Below are 16,625 nucleotides of genomic sequence, written 5' to 3' on the forward strand. Positions count from 1 at the left end.
TAATATTATTGCACATTGCATGTTTTTCTCTTATCCCGGAGGTCTAGCTCATACACTTTCTTTCTTAGTTTTTTTACATTTCACAGAATTTTTAAATACATGACTCATCTCTTTGCACTCTAAAAGTTGTTGCACATTTTTTTCCCTCAGTCCTAATAGACCTTTTTGTTCGACTCGTGGTTTTCATTATGCATGAAGCTTACTACATCCTGCTGTTTTTTATTTTTATTTTGCAGATCTTCTCTAAACAGCCCCCAGCAGCATGAGTCCATACATATGATGGCATTAATAATAGAAAACGCTGACCACCCCCGGCGGTGTTGGTGCTGCTTCCTGTGTAAAGATGCACCCTCTATGATTCATGGGGTTTTTTTTATGCCTTTATTTTTAGAGATAGGTCAGTGGACAGAGTCAGAAATGGGATAAAGAGAAAGAGAGGGGAATGACATGAGGGAAAGGAACCAGAGGTCGGATTCAAACCTGAGCCGCCCGCTTGGTGGACTATAGCCTCCGTACATGGGGCTCGCACTCTAACCACTTGGCTACTACCGGCCCATAGATCAGATTTTAATTAGTTTTTTCTCTTGCCCTGCTAACTGTCTCCTTCTTTGTCTTGCTTTTTATAGGAAACATATTGGACAGCATGCTGCTGAAAGCGTCCAATAAGGAGGCGGTGGAGAGTGGGAAGGAGGCGAGTGGCAGCACAGCTCCCGCTTCATCCTCACAAAGACTGCTGTGGTGTCACTGTTACCATCACTGTCCTGACGATTCCACCAATAACACGTGCAGGTACTGCTGGAAACATCTGCACATGCTTACATACATACATGTACTGGTCACCATCTTACCTGCACTGGAGACCAAAATAAAACAGAAAGTAAAAATCTATATTTGGAGGGGATTTGCTCATGCATCCACAGACGGGGCTTATATATGTTTTGTAGTTAGTGAAGCTTCTCTTTGTGTTTCAGGACGGATGGTTACTGTTTCACCATGGTGGAGGAGGAGGGAGGGGTACCCGTGTTGACTGCAGGATGCCTCGGGCTGGTCGGATCAGAGTTTCAGTGCAGGGTGAGTAGAAACTGTCACAATGCAATCCCCCATAACGCTCTCACTTTTCTATCCGCTATCTCTGATCTTTAAAATGTCAGTGACTAATTCAACGTGGATGTGAAGAATCACAAGAACGTAGATGCCAATGATTGAAACCTGACAGGACTGTTGTGTCTATATATTTCCAGATCCACTTTTTGTGTAATTAGCATGAAATCCAACAACCCTCTGTCTGCTTTAAAGTCTTTATATAGTCTATATTTTTTTTTTTTTCACACTTAAATATAATAGAAATCAAGTATATCCTCTGAAAATAACTCTGTGAGTCATGACTGTCTACAATGGGTGTAACACCCGAGTCCCACTGTCTGTGATGTTTTCAGAGTTTTCAGAGTTCTATCTTCAGTTTGTTTACATCGCCCGGACGGCCGGCTGACTCCTCCCCTCACGTATAAAAGTTGTTTAACTGAGGGACTAGAGAAAAGAAGAATAACATACTGTACTCACTGTTTAACTGTGTTTCTAGATCAATTCATTAAATTAGCCAATTAAAAAATTAGAATTTATTCGATAATGTGAGTCTAGAGAACTGCTATTTTAGTTGCGGTGGTGTAGAAACATTTATAGTTTTATAGTTTATAAATCTGGTATCATGACGACCCTCTTCACATTTAATGAAGTGACTGTGGATTAAACAATAGGAGCATTTATTCAGTTGTCATAATTGAATTTTTTATATCTTAATCTTGTAATCGTTTAAATGAACAGAAAAAGTGGAAAAGAACCTGCGATGTAAAAATACTCTTCTTCTCTGTCTTCCAGGATACGGGGAACTCCCGTCAGAGGAGATCTCTGGAGTGCTGCACGGACCAGGATTACTGTAATAAAAACCTGCATCCCACGCTGCCACCGCTGAAGCCGCCTCGTGAGTTCATCTTTCTCCTCCCGTCTTTTTCTGCAACATGAAACACAAGAAAGAGACCCGCCGAGGTTCCCCCCTTGTCGTCCGGTTGGCAGGTGACAGGGACAGTGATCCAGACAGGGGCCCAGAACTGTGGCTGACAGTGTTAGCACACCGGAGTCACAGACAGAGATAGCATGGCTTTGTCAGAGTCAAAAGACAGCTAAAGTGGGGGGGAGTTGCTGTCAAAGCTGTCGTGCAGCTCGCAGTAGCTGCTGAGGTCTCTGCTGTGTAAAACACTATCCTCCATGTGTGAGTGTGAGAAGCCTTTTGTGTATTGGAGAGACAGTAAGCTTAGATTCCCAGGGAAATCACGAGCCGCAGCAGCAGACACCGGGGGGCAACAGTCATCAATCTGAAACCCTATCAGAGGGGATCAGGAAAGAGAATTCATCGACTAATACCGAGGGCTTCCTCTCGCTGTCGACTGGGGGCCCCCGAGGGAGGAGAGTGTGTGCCAGAAGAAAATGAAAAATTGATGAGTGAAATATGATTTGTACTTGATTTACTGTACACCAGTTCTTTTCCCAATGACCTGTGAGGATGACTGATCTCTCGGTGTAATGTTCTTTCTGTGGCTCGCCCTTTTTGTACATCGGGGATATCAGACGTGCTGCAGAAAATGATTTCCTCACAAAATATCTGGACGTTGCCCTTTGATGAGATTAGTGTGGATCATCGAGAGTCAAAGAGAAATGACAAATATTCTCTGGCCCCTTTTCTTCTTCTATCCCTGCTGACTTTATCCTCACCTCTCTATTTCTCCCCTTCCTCCCCCCCCCCCCCCCCCCCCTCCAGTCTATGTAGATGGAAAGATCCACCACATGGCCTTGCTGATCTCAGTCACCGTGTGCAGCATTATCCTGGCCGTCATCATTGTCTTCTGCTACTTCAGGTTAATTCCACTTTCCTATGAAACTCACACACACACACACACACACATCATTCACTCCTTTCCTTCCCGTATAAAGCCTCATCTTTAAATCCCCTAAACTTCTCATGCATGCAGCGTACTGTATGCTTCCTTAATTATTTTATTCCCTTTGTCATTTCATCTTCAACCTGTTTGATTTTTAGATTGTAAGCTCACTGGCTCTCTCTCTCTCTGGCTCTCTCTCGCTCTCTCTCTCTCTCTCTCTCTCTCTCTCTCTCTCTCTCTCTCTCTCTCTCTGTGTGTGTGTGTGTGTGTGCGGACAGGTATAAGCGGCAGGAGTCCCGTCCTCGGTACAGCATCGGCCTGGAGCAGGATGACACCTACATTCCCCCCGGAGAGTCTCTGAAGGACCTGATAGAGCAGTCTCAGAGCTCAGGCTCAGGCTCAGGGCTCCCTCTGTTGGTGAGACTCTCAAATTGCAGCTCAAATTCCTGTTCAATAAAAACAGATGCACTGAGATATCAATCAATCAATCAATCAATCCAACTTTATTTATATAGCACCTTTCAGACAAATTAAATTGCAGTTCAAAGATCTTTACAAGAGTGCAGAAAAGTTATTGACAAAAAAGTAGTTTATAAAATCATTGAGAGATACAGTCAATCAGAAGGACGCATGGCATCATACCTCATAAGATTTTAAGTCATGTATTTTCTTATTTACTACATTGTTTGGAGCGGAAATGGTGGATGATTTAAGACAGACTATAAGATTTGAGTGTTTGTTTTAATGCACTTTAAAGTTTCAGTGTTGATGGAGACGAAAGAAAAATGAAATCAATCTTTTACAAGAAGAGTTATTTATCGACTTTATGTCACAAAACCTACATTGTTGGCTTTTTCTTAATGAAACGTTTGGTGCTTCATGTGCTGAAATAAAGTGCAAAACAATCATGAATCTAAAGTCTATTCTGAAGCCCTTTTCACACGTGCACTCCTGGAAATTTCTGGAAAATGTAAGGACTGTGTGACGTTGAAATCTTCCTGAGTTGCATATGCACACATCTCCCCAGTGACGAATCTAGAGCCTGTTGGGGCCCTAGGCAAAAATCAATTCATTCAGCAAAGAGAACGAGTGCTGTCAGATGGGCCACTTTGCAATTGCACATTTGAGGCCGCTGCTTTGGGGGCCCCCTACTGGTCTGGAGCCGCAGGTTGCCTGTTGACAAACAGCGCCCCTGCAGGTCCCTCACAGCGGGAGACAGCTTTTGCATTTTTCATCAAAGCCACATGTTATTAGACATATTCACAGTCTCCATGAATGAGTGGAGAAGTACAAAATGGCGAGCAGAAAAGAAAATGAAGCAGCTTCATTAGATGCATGAAGATTGCACCAGTCGTAATATGAACATCATCAGGTGGGCTGGCAGGGTGAAAAAACTCAACCGTCTCCATCCCCTTCTCCTCGACAGGTGCAGAGAACGATAGCCAAGCAGATCCAGATGGTGAAGCAGATAGGCAAGGGGAGGTACGGCGAGGTGTGGATGGGAAGATGGAGGGGAGAGAAAGTGGCCGTCAAAGTTTTCTTCACCACCGAGGAGGCCAGCTGGTTCAGAGAGACGGAGATCTACCAGACCGTCCTGATGAGACACGAGAACATACTGGGTAAGGAGAACGCTTTCTGTCTTGTGAAGGCATCTGTCTGTTCATCTTTAGATCTGTTTTTTCTAAATTTTTCCTTCTCTTGAAATCAATAAAACACTTTTTTGTGTTTTTGTGCGATTTAAAGGGACAGGCGTGAATAAGTCTTCTCTAACCCTTCGACACACTTCATTCACAGACACATATATGGATTAACTGGTGTATCGATAGGCGGTTTATTTAAAAAGAACTGCATGAACTAGCAGGCAAAAAGTGAAAAACTAACCAATAAAAAGTCTTGGAATTGAATTTACCAGTCCTTAACTATGCTGCACCACACAGCACCAAGTACCAAAACAGATCAATTATAGCCAGGAGACCCAACACCACAACACACACACAATTATAAAGTAGACAACAACCGACTGCAGACACAAGCTTGCATAATTAAACAGCACAAGACGCATAGTAATTAAGCACAGGAGCAAAAGATCACTTGCCAGTAAACGAGGAGACAGACGAGATGCTGCGGTGCATAATGCATCGACAACCGGAGGCTACATTAAGTTTTCTAAAGTCTGCCTCACATGAAGCTGCACTAAAATAGTTGTGATTTACAGAGTGACCTCACTGCAGCTCTCCCTCTCTCTCTCTTCTCGCCCCCTTCCCTCCCGATTCACAGGTTTTATAGCCGCTGATATCAAAGGAACCGGCTCCTGGACTCAGCTCTACCTGATCACAGACTACCATGAAAACGGCTCTTTGTACGACTACCTCAAATCCACCACTCTGGACAGTAAAGCCATGCTGAGGCTGGCCTACTCGTCCGTGTCGGGACTCTGTCACCTTCACACTGAGATCTTTGGCACCCAGGGGAAACCTGCCATCGCCCACAGGGATCTGAAGAGTAAGAACATTCTGGTGAAAAGAAACGGGACCTGCTGCATAGCCGACCTTGGACTGGCAGTTAAGTTCATCAGGTGAGAGAGTCGGGAAGATGATTTATAATCAGATGATCGTGAGCTGTAATATTTTGAAGGATGTCAGTGGATTATTTGATCTTCCATTTTCTAATTGTCCCCGTCTAATATCTCCGTCCCTGCAGTGACACCAACGAGGTAGACATCCCTCCCAACACCCGGGTGGGTACAAAGCGCTACATGCCTCCAGAGGTGCTGGATGAGACTCTGAACAGGAGTCATTTTCAGTCGTACATCATGGCCGACATGTACAGCTTCGGGCTCATTCTCTGGGAAATCGCTCGACGTTGTGTCTCAGGAGGTAAACTACTTTTTTTTGTGTGTCTTTGCCAAGCGGCAACCTCCGGTCTTGAAAAATTAAGCCTTTTTGGAAGTGCAAAATCCTGCAGTTCGTCGAGTGTTTGGAGTTTGTAAACGATTATGTTGTTATTCATAGTGACATGATTGACAGCTGGGCGCGATGTAACGGTTCGTCAAGAGGTTTAAAACCCGCCTCAGCTCCAGCTCTCAGTCTGTCGTTAGGCTGACTGAAAGTTAGACTGAGACAGGATTTCCAACATAGCGGCTGCTGCTGATGAGCCTCCAGAGCCCCCTGCAGGAACATATGGCTGATGTCACTCAGGCTTCAAACATTAATATTTACAGTCTATGGTCTTTGCACATCTCCTCTTATAAAAAGTAGGCTGCCAAAATATCTACTTGTGCTTTTTGATGGTCTTACAGTTTTTAAAATTAGGGCTCTTTTCTATCAGACATTATCAAATCTAAAGCAAAAAAAACTGCGGGTATATTTACAACCGCCCAGGTATATTGGCAGACTGTTTTTAAAGTTTTAAAACAGTCTGTTTTTGCCTTGATATCCTTTTATTTATCCCTCTACAATCGCCAAGTAAGATGGATAAACTAGTGGATGATCTACTCTCTCTAGTCTCTACTACTCGAGTCCATGTTGCGAGTAGCGTCTGATACATGCTCTGCTCACATCCCTCTTACAGTCTTTCTTCTGTCCCCTTCTCATCGTAGGGATCCTTGAAGAGTACCAGTTACCATACCATGAGTTGGTTCCCACAGACCCGTCATATGAAGACATGAGAGAGGTGGTGTGCATCAAGAAACTACGACCGTCCTTTCCTAACCGATGGACCAGCGACGAGGTAAAACGTTTTAAAATGTGCTTCAGAGACATAAAGAATCAGACACATGAATGACCTCTCTAACATGTTAACATGTCTCTCCTCAGTGTTTGAGACAGATGGGGAAGCTGATGACAGAGTGCTGGGCCCACAGCCCCGCCTGCCGCCTCACAGCCCTACGGGTCAAAAAGACACTTGCAAAGATGTCAGAATCGCAGGACATAAAGCTGTGAGCGGATACTGCCAGATGTGTGTGGTTTTTTCCTCACACATTGAAAGGGCATTAACTATCACACTGCCGCTGGTCGAGGCCCCACTTTCTTTTTTTTTCGTCCTTAAGGAGACACAGGAAGCAAGATCATCGCTCAGAGATCGGAGGATCACAAACTTTGAGTGTAGATGCCTAGAACTCCCCCCTGTCATTGAAAAACATGGAACAGGACTACAATAGTAAACTTAAACTACAAAGGCCCTACATAGGCCCTGTGTGGAGTGCCGTTTTCATTTCAGAGTAGTACAAGGACTCTAAAAGCAGCTTCCTGCTCCTGTTGGAGAAATAGATTGAATTTGGCCTTGTAGCTGCAGAGAAACACAAACAAGCTACTGACCAGTGAGTGGAATAATCTGAGTGCTTTCTGTGAAAGCTACCTTACCTGTAGATGAAGGTCCGACTGATAGAACGGAAAGGATGTGCGTTATCGCAGCATGACACCTCCTCTGGAAACACTGACCGTCCACTACTGCCTGTATGTCGTGAATTGGACTGAACACTTTTTTTTTTGTCACTCTTAATCTGACTGTTTTTGGTTCCAATGACTGACTGACACTATGTGACAGAGAGAAGAAAACAACAACAAATGTGTATTTTGATGCTTTAAAAGTTCTGTTTATGCTGGTTATGTTTGTAGACACTGAAGAATTTGTGTATTTTTGAGTTTGGGTCAGTTAGGAAAGTTGCTAACAGATTTTTCCATGTAAAATTCAAACTCTTTAATACTAAATGTTGAAAAAAATAAAGTGTTTATGTCAGAAATATTTGCTGGGTCGAGCCTCTATATGTGAGCGTTTCCTTGCCCTACATGAGGAGAGCAGGTGCTGCTACAGGACTGGAGCCAGTGAAGCAGAACGCTGCCACCTGTAGGTGCTCCACAGTAATTACAGGAGGGAGTCTGACAAGGCAATCTCCTAACTGTAGTGGTGACTTCTAAAGATCTACTGTAAATGTGTTGAATTGTGTCGGTGTTAGTCGAGTGGTAACAGAAGAAGTTATAACTCTAAAAAAATATATATGTATGAAACATCTTCAGCCATCCCCACATTGTGAGATTCCTCCTGTGGACATCACAAGGTCACTGTTTTCTCACCACCACACGGCCTCATGCTCGTAAATTAAAGTACAAGCTGAACTCTCAGCATAGTAAACTTTTCGCAGCTCTGGAATCAAATTGCTGCGGTGTAAGGTGGTTAAACTTTGGATACTTCTTGATACCTCGTGTTTTAAAATGATATATAGTCCCCGTTGTAAGAATGATCGAAAGTAAGGAAAAGTACCAGCTTTTTTTGAAAACAGAGATCTTCAGTTATATTTTAAATCCAAAATGCCATGAGCGAACCAAAGAGCAGCAGTGTTCCATTCAGATTCACAGGTTGGCATACTGGCTTTTCTCCAGTCCTTTTTGCATCCAATCAAAGTGCAAAAGTTACATTTCCAGAAGAAATCTAAGATGCACAAATGCTTCGACACTGTTTATGGTCAGGGGAGGTATCATGATCAAGAAGGTGGTTCACCCATGGCGAGGCCCAGCCATAGCACTCCGGCAGGGCTGATCTGTGCAAACTCCCCAAATGTGGGAATCTCAACTGCATAATTTGTGGCAGTGGGGGGCTGTTTCTGCACTCTCCCCTGATTTTTTTCCCAAATAACGTTTTGATTTTGATTCTGATGTATCAAAATGTTGCAAATGTATTTGTGCAATTAAGACAGTGTGCAAGAGTTTGTCTGCAATTTTTGGTGATTTAAAAACCAGAAGTTACCCAACACTTGGTGCCTAGGACTTCTTTTCACATTTTTTACTGATGTGTCAGAATGTGGTACTGTGACAACCCTTCTACAGAGTCTTTACAACTGATCCTCTTGCTTCTATCAGGCGACTTCCCTGGCTAATTTAAATTGTTGATTAGAAGTAGTCAAGTAAGAGGAAGCTTGAACAGAAGTATGAAATAGTTAATGTCCGAACACCTTTCATTACCACAGCTTGCACACTGCTATGTCTTCCACATTAGCCTGCCATCAGAGCAATGCCAGTTAAGATTGTGCCAAAATGGCATAACTCCATTCCTTTTGACTTTTTTAATTCCATTATGCGAACTAAAATATGCGGATGATTAGTCACAGTGGCAGAATAGTTTTGTTCTACATGCCCTTTCCTTCCCTTTGGTTGTTGTGCCTTTTTTTTTTTTAAATCTTCACCTACTGTAGTGTAACGCTGTGTTTTTATCCAGTAAAAGGTTGAACATTGTCCAATAAAGTGTTCCACTGCTCCACATGGCGGATGCTCAGTTTGTGGTGGCTGAACAAGGTGCATACTAACAAGTCTCTTGGCAGTGCTTCTAACTGTTAAGACACGCTCTCCATATTTTCTTCTTTTTAAAAAGGAGCCTTGCCTCATTACGACCCACAGGTGGTGCTGGGCTGCACAGCATGTTAAACAGTGACACCACAAGGATTTTCTGTTTCCACTTCCCCCCCTTCAGGCTACTTCTTCCAGCTAGTTATTGAGTCTGAGGCCTGTAAATATTAATTTCACAGAAGGAAAGTGGAGCAGCAGAAGGGTATTGCAAATCTAATGTATACATTCAAGGTTAAAGCGCTCATGTTATGCTTGTTTTCACGTTTTATCACTCTGAAACTCTAGAGTAGCTTTGATTGATTTACAACTCAAATAATTCCTTAGCTACACTGCTGGGGTATCCATGAAAAAAGTAGTCGAGTGATATCTGTTCAATTTCATGATCTATTATCTAGTTTTTAAAATATTAAAAATGGAGTCCCACAAGGGTCCATGTTGGGTCCTATGTCATTTTTTATTTATATATTTAATTTAGAAAATGCTACAGGTGCAAAGTTTAATTTTTAGGCTGGCAATAAATACATTTATATATAGCTGCTGCTGTCTTGGCTAGGACTCCATTGTAAAAGATAATTTTGCATCCCAAACTCCTGGTTAATAAAGGTTAAAACAGTGATGTAGCTGGTAAAAAAAAACCTGTGCAGTAAACACTCAATCTTCAATCTGTAGTGGTGCAACATGTAAGAAACATAATGGTACAATTGTTCTTTAGAAAAAAATCCACCATAGACACAGATCGTTTTCAGCGTTGCTTATAAATATAATTTATTAATTGTCTTAAAAATTCTTTCTTACACTTTGTACAGAAAACAATTAGAGATAGAGAGGCGAGCGATCAGCAAGGTTGAGCAAGAATCATGAAGCGTGCCAGAATCAGCGAAAATGGACCAACACTACCCCGCACTAATCTAATCAATCCACCCCTGATAGTAAAATAAAAAAATGCACTTACAAGCACTTATAACAGCTCTAGTTATAGACTTCTATCATGATAACCAATGCCAAGTTTGCATAGTAGACACCGCTTTTACAAAACAGGAAAAAAAAAACTTAAATAAAAAACTGGAAACATACAAACTAGTATCTAATTGTACTGCTCTTTTTTTAAATTCTCAAATTTGCCAAATATAGCTGACAGTACACAACTGTACATACTGCGCGTAGAAAACATTTGTACATACTTTGATTTCTCCACAATGCGTTCTTCATTTTCACATCCCGAAGGATCGCCTTTGTGGAGGCCTCTCCTCATATGAAAGCTCTCCTTTTCACAAACAGTCTGTCCCGCCCGTAAACGTCAGACTGAAAACATGGCAAGGAGCACGTTCCAGAGCAAAAGTCACACAGACACTGGTAACCCACATCTCTTTTTAACTGATTGTGTCCTTGCACGCAGTGAAAAATGTGATCCTGTATCCTGCATTCAGACGTTCCTGATCACATGGTATGAAAGATATCGTCATGACCTTTGGGTTCATCTTTGTTCTGAAACAAACTTGAAGTGATGGCTTGATGTTCTAGGCTTTTAATCCTCAAAAAAAAATGTACACACCTCTTTCCCTTTGATTTCCTCACATCTGACATCAGCAGTTATATTTGAAAACATACAAAACATCCACTCCGTCATTTAACCATACACTTTTCTAATTTTGTTAATTAAGGCTGTCTGAAATTAAAACATCTGTTCTTTTGAGGCCTCCACGCCTCCGTTTTGCAACGATGCAAGAGGTCGGATTTTTCACTCGCGCAGAGAAAAATCAATGTGGAAAATCAATGTTTCAAGGTTTCCTCCTGTGTGGGCAACCACAAGATGAAATCTGTCACGAAGCGGAAAGATCTGACCTTTTGTACCGCTGCTAACTCGGCCTTTGTTTGTCAGCTTTGACTGTTTTTCTTTACGGTGTACCTCCTCCGTTTCTCCTCTACACGTGATGTTCAGCTTCATATGGCATCTCTCCATCGTTCAGAGAATCTTACCTCTGGTTTTTAAATATTGTACATGTACTCCCTTTCAACTAAATGTCCCTGTTGCCCTATTCGTGGTGCGTTCAAGTCCCCTGGGGCTTCTGACAACTATTGAAAAGCAACTAAAGATAAGGCTGTTGTTCTTTCCTCAAAGCTGGCTTGATGTAGTTTTCTTCAGACACTGTCAACCTGAGTCAATGCTAACATTAACGCTAACGTTAACACGTCAGCCTTGGTTAAACACGAATATATTACACTTCATTTTACACGAGCCCCCCGTTAGTTCGTATCATGTTTTTAAGCTCTTAATCGCAACTTCATCAACAAATACACCACGAGCTGGAATGTTAGCTGCTGACTGAACATTTGTTTTTTTGATAAAGGGCAACTAACTGATATGTTACAGATTTGACCCGCCGACACACCCACACCCAAAAAAACATCAACAATGGCAAAAAAATAAAATAATAATAATAATAACAATAATGTTAATGAAAGTAACACATAATGACCACTGAACAAAAAATATGCTGATACAAGGTCATTCAAATGAACATGATAATCATGTATTTACACATTTCAGACAATCAAAAATAAACGCTGTCATTCTTCAGAAGCCACTGGATGGCGCTAGTGACCAGAAAAGTCACTGTGATGATCACAAATAAAAAAAACTAACTTGTTGAGACAGAAAAAATGAAAGAAATGTATATCTTCCTGTAGGAGATATATATTTTGAGTATGTTATAATCAAACCTGTATAGCAGGAATCAATGATATCAGCTGTTTGTATTCATCACATACTACTCTGTATATCACCGTATTTAAAACCCCTGTAGTTTCAACTGTATCCTCCCTTTTTTGCGTCCTCGCCCTTTCCTCTGAGCTGGACCCTGACCAGAAACAAGCCCCATCAGTCCTCAGACTGACGCCTGGATAAGAGGTCGTGGTTTACTTAATGTGGCAGCCGAAGCGAGAATTTCCCATCAGGCATTTCAAACAACGTAAATCGAAGAGCAGCATCACTGAAGAAAACACTTTTTCTTTTACTTTGAATGCGTTTGTAGCCTGAAGATGATGGTTTTAATGCTTTACAATGACTTCTTTTCTTGTGTAAAAGTGGGTTCACTGACTAATTTTTATAATTAGTAAATTCAGTCTCCTTTTAAACAAACATTTGAGTATACTGTACTCTTCTGGAGATGGAGAGGAAAGTCTGACAAGCTGCGAATCGATCCCTGGTTCATCTGTTTATCATAAGTGCGGTCTTAAAGGTACCTCCAAACAGATCATGTCTCCGTTCTGTCTCCTTAAAGTAATAAAAATGAAATGCAATTAAAAGTTTCACTTCACTTAAAGACAAACACATGAATTCTGGAGTTTTTCTAAATATGATCACATGTGAAATCCTTCTCTTTTATCGACCTTAGTGTCGACTTTATCGACTACATCACTGTATCAATTCAACAAAACCCAGAGGAAAATAAACAATAGTATCTGAAATATTAGGATCATTGAAAAACTGTTGTTTTAGCTGACCAGTTTTAAAATGACATGACAATTTGTTCCTGTAATTCAGATTTAATTCAGCCCTCTTCAGGGCTCAGGATCATCCTGATTTTGGGATCTAATTTATCCCAATCTTCTCAAATTCTAAACATCAAAAACTGGAGCTTTAGTCTGTATGAAAACCAGGATTGTAATACCCGATCTTATCATGTCTTTTTCTTATTATTTTGAACATCTTGATCCAATCCAATAGTTTTAATCCGATCAAATTACTTTTGAGCACTGACAACCACAAATTAGATTTAAAGGTCACATATTATGCAAATACACTTTACCATGCTTTTCAAACTCTGATATGCAGCCCTAGTCCGTTTACAAACCCCTCAATGATGAGAAAAGTCCATCCTCTCCGTCTTCTGCCTGCACCACTTTTCAGAAAATGTGTGCTCAAACAGGCCGTTTGGAGATTTTCCCTTCATGACATCACAAAGGACAGTAACCCCTCCCCCAGGTGGGTGACACTCCCACAGCTAGGTGTTTGTTCTGCCCTCTGAGTCTGCTTTCTCAACGTTAATGATCGGTGCAAGAAAGCCAAAGCTCTTCTAGAGAGGGGCGTGGTCAGACACAGGTCATTTACATATTTAAAGGTACAGACACAGAAACAGCCTGTTCTGAGCAGGGCTGAAATAGAGGGGTTTATAGGCATGATCAAATACAGGATCAGAGTGGATTTAGAACAAGAAACTTCACAGACATGTTTTAGGGAGCTCAGAGACTTATTTTAAATATTTAGAAAGGAGTATAATATGTGACCTTTAACATGGGCTTCAAAATTCACTACTCAAAGTTTACCAAAACTTCCCTTTTACCACGTGCAAAGTACATGTTTGACAATTGCAAACACATCTTACCCTGTGAGGGTTGGATCTGTTTTGGATCAACAAAGTTAAAGGCTCAGTTGCATTTGACGATGTCCTTTGAGTTTTTCTGACCCTGGATAATTTAACAAAAAAGCCACAAACTGAATACAGACCACAACAGGAATTTATGAACCCCCCCTAATGATGTAATCCAAACCTTCTGTCCAGGGCTTGTTTCTGGTCAGGACGGCGCTGATTGACATTCACTGTGTAGCAGGAAATGATCCACACATATGGACAGCAGAATACATAAAAGTGTTCCCTAGGAAACGATATAAAAGACAACAAACTGTACTGGCAAACACGTACAGCCAAGGCTCGCAGGAGGAGAGAGGGATTACATCTTCATCTCTCTCCTCTCTCATTATCTGTTTTCCATCCTGTTCTTACAGATCATCACCTGCGGCTCCCTCCATCATTTTGTGTTTACGTCCTCCCTCCCTCCCTCTCTGTTGTAATCAGTTTAGCTTCTCCCTCTGTTTACTCCACCTAAAGAGGCTCTAACTCACTCTCTCTCTTTTTTTCTATCCTCGCTCTACCTTCTCCCACTCCTCCATAATCAGTTTATGCTCTCTCCCTTCATCATTGTCTTCCATTCCTTTAGAGGTTTTCAAGGTCGGTACCTCTGTCTTCTTCTGCAGCTCTGCTTCTTTGTTCAGTAGAAAGTAACAGCAGGAGAACAACGAGTGTTACACTAAACAAGGTCCCTTTTTTTTTCGGCGTTTGATGATTCGTTTGTTCCTGATCGACTTCGGTTTGTAGGTTGGGGTTTTCTCTCTACTTCGGTCACAAACGACACTGCAACACTGCTCCAATTAACAAAACACAACAGATGCACACATATCTCGGAAAACCATCTCGAGCACTTCTCGTTGGCATGGCAACCGTGGTTATTTCAACCATGCCGACGTCTTCCCCTTCCCCTCTCGCATCTTATTCTTCCATCGCCATCACCCCAGCTGCAGCGTCGACCGAAGAGAATTCTCACGTAATCGTCTCCAGAGTTCTGTCGTCGTCATGGTGACCACGTTTTTGTTTTTATTTCGTCAGTGTTCTGTCGTCATGGAGGCGAAGCTGCCGTCATGGCGACCCATCTCTTCCAGCACGGCGGCCAGTTCGTTCAGGTCTCCGTCGGGGAAGTGCTGGGCCTCCCACAGGTCCAGGATCACACCTGTCGGACTGGACTTGGTGGCAAAGTAGTTCAGATACCTGCAGAAAACCAGGGAGAGGATCGAGGGTCAGTATGAGGGAATTCATTCAAATTTTCATTTTGTTTTGTTGCTCATTATATTTAAGGTCCAGTAGTAACACGTTTGCAGTCATAGCGTATTAATCCCTTAAGGTGCACTGTAGGTAAGCCGCCACAAGGTCTCCCTGTAGAACGGCCCCACTGACCCGACTTCCAGACAGCTCAGTCGATGAGTTTAAAGTGATATCCATCTCATGACATCACACTTTTCACTGTTCCTTTGAATTGTTTTCAATCACTTTCAATCTGTAACACGTTCCTTTATTCTGTTGTTAACTTAATGTTGTAACATTTCCTTACCTTTTCATGTCCTTTCAGAATAAAAGCAAGTCTGGTATTCAAACCGCAAGTAAACCCTTCGCTTAAATTCAAAATAAAAGAATAAGAAAAAAATATTTGAAATGCAAAATGATGAAATTTTGATTTCGATTCAGCAATTATTTTGATTGAAAAAGTTATTAATTGACAGCCATGATTTTAACAATTTCTAATATGTTTCTTTGACTATTTTGAGCACACAGAGCTGCCTTGCCGTACGCCATGGATCTTAAACTTAAAATTTACAGTACAAACACAAAGCCAAAGCTGTGATTACATAGCATGTTGTTATTGGATCACAATATATCTCACACCTGTGTTTCTGTGCTTCACCTGATCTCATCTCATTTCATCATTTATTTTTCCATTTGAATAACCCGCATACAAGATTCAATCCTTTTGAGCCCTGATTACCACATGGCTTACAATGTAACAGGTGAGGCAAAATGAAATGTGGGGCGTGAATCATCCATAGAACATTTTGCCATTATGTATCTTCACTTCAGCTGTTATAAAGAAGTTAGGGAGATGAAAGCATTCTGAGATTCAGATGAAGAGAAGAAGACAGTTTTCACAGACGAGTTTAGCTGTTGAGAGTCACGTACACAATAGATGAAGAGGACGAGTCTGACTCTGAGCCATCTGTGACAATGATCCCAGTGCTGCTTTAGTAGAAAAGCCTTCAGATTTGAGTCACACGTGGATTAAAAAAAAGATAGACTCTCTGTTCCTCTGAAAATCCTCTCATTGTTCTGTTGGCAAAACTGTTAAAACACAACCATCACTCCTCTGCTCATTTCTGCCTCTACACCTGCACTTTTTCTCCTTTTTGTGCATATTCTCTCCTCACTCACAACTTCTAATAAGCTATTTTCACGACTTTGTTTCTCTCGCAGCCTCCGTCTGTCTGCAGGAGGAGATAAGTGGCATCCTGCTGTTTAATGAACTCAAAGCTGAGATCCACATTTTAATGTTGGTGTGTGTTCATTTCCTTTAACTGGTTTTGTCAGAAGAATAAACCCAAACACTAACAGTTATACGTGTGTGTGTGTGTGTGTGTGTGTGTGTGTGTGTGTGTGTGTGTGTGTGTGTGTGTGTGTAAGTCTGTACTGCTCACTGTGTTTACAGAGTATGAAAGCTACGTGGGGGGAAATAGCTCTGAGTCATACTTTGAAGTCAAACAGACGTGACGTGGCGGTAACAAGAGCGAGAGAGGGGATAAAAAGATGGTATTTCCATGTTAGACTTATTATATCGTGCTCCTTCTGAAGAGCAGCTTTTAGCGGAAATGTGGAAGTAAACAACAATTTTGGCTAACCGTCTAATTTTTCACCCACGGATCGGGGAATATTCTGTGCCCACATAAACAGAAACGACATCATGAGCTGGCCGC

General features: G+C 41.8%; 2 protein-coding genes and 1 non-coding gene across 4 annotated transcripts in view; 2 read left to right on the forward strand and 1 right to left on the reverse strand.

Annotated features, from left to right (window-relative positions):
• The window catches only part of bmpr1ba (bone morphogenetic protein receptor, type IBa), an 84,713-nt gene extending 77,037 nt beyond the window's left edge, over positions 1 to 7,676 (forward strand). Inside the window, exons 4-13 of the mRNA XM_061038885.1 lie at positions 627 to 789; positions 972 to 1,071; positions 1,876 to 1,978; positions 2,813 to 2,909; positions 3,212 to 3,350; positions 4,360 to 4,552; positions 5,211 to 5,508; positions 5,634 to 5,809; positions 6,532 to 6,662; positions 6,749 to 7,676. Of these exons, the coding sequence (XP_060894868.1) occupies positions 627 to 789; positions 972 to 1,071; positions 1,876 to 1,978; positions 2,813 to 2,909; positions 3,212 to 3,350; positions 4,360 to 4,552; positions 5,211 to 5,508; positions 5,634 to 5,809; positions 6,532 to 6,662; positions 6,749 to 6,874 (1,526 nt within the window). The 3' untranslated portion in view covers positions 6,875 to 7,676. The remainder of the gene's footprint in view (positions 1 to 626; positions 790 to 971; positions 1,072 to 1,875; positions 1,979 to 2,812; positions 2,910 to 3,211; positions 3,351 to 4,359; positions 4,553 to 5,210; positions 5,509 to 5,633; positions 5,810 to 6,531; positions 6,663 to 6,748) is intronic.
• Positions 7,677 to 8,384: 708 nt separating this feature from the next.
• Positions 8,385 to 8,547, forward strand: LOC132975048 (U1 spliceosomal RNA). The gene has a single exon (XR_009673222.1). It is a non-coding gene; the product is annotated as a U1 spliceosomal RNA (small nuclear RNA).
• A 1,463-nt stretch (positions 8,548 to 10,010) lies between these two features.
• The window catches only part of LOC132974677 (netrin receptor UNC5C-like), a 241,343-nt gene continuing 234,728 nt past the window's right edge, over positions 10,011 to 16,625 (reverse strand). For both annotated transcript variants that reach the window (XM_061038900.1, XM_061038899.1), the window contains one exon: positions 10,011 to 14,874. In XM_061038900.1, coding sequence (XP_060894883.1) covers positions 14,712 to 14,874 — 163 coding nt within the window. In that variant the 3' untranslated portion in view covers positions 10,011 to 14,711. The remainder of the gene's footprint in view (positions 14,875 to 16,625) is intronic.

This window comes from Labrus mixtus, chromosome 5, assembly GCF_963584025.1.
Source record: "Labrus mixtus chromosome 5, fLabMix1.1, whole genome shotgun sequence".
In the NCBI taxonomy this organism is placed as follows: Eukaryota; Metazoa; Chordata; class Actinopteri; order Labriformes; family Labridae; genus Labrus; species Labrus mixtus.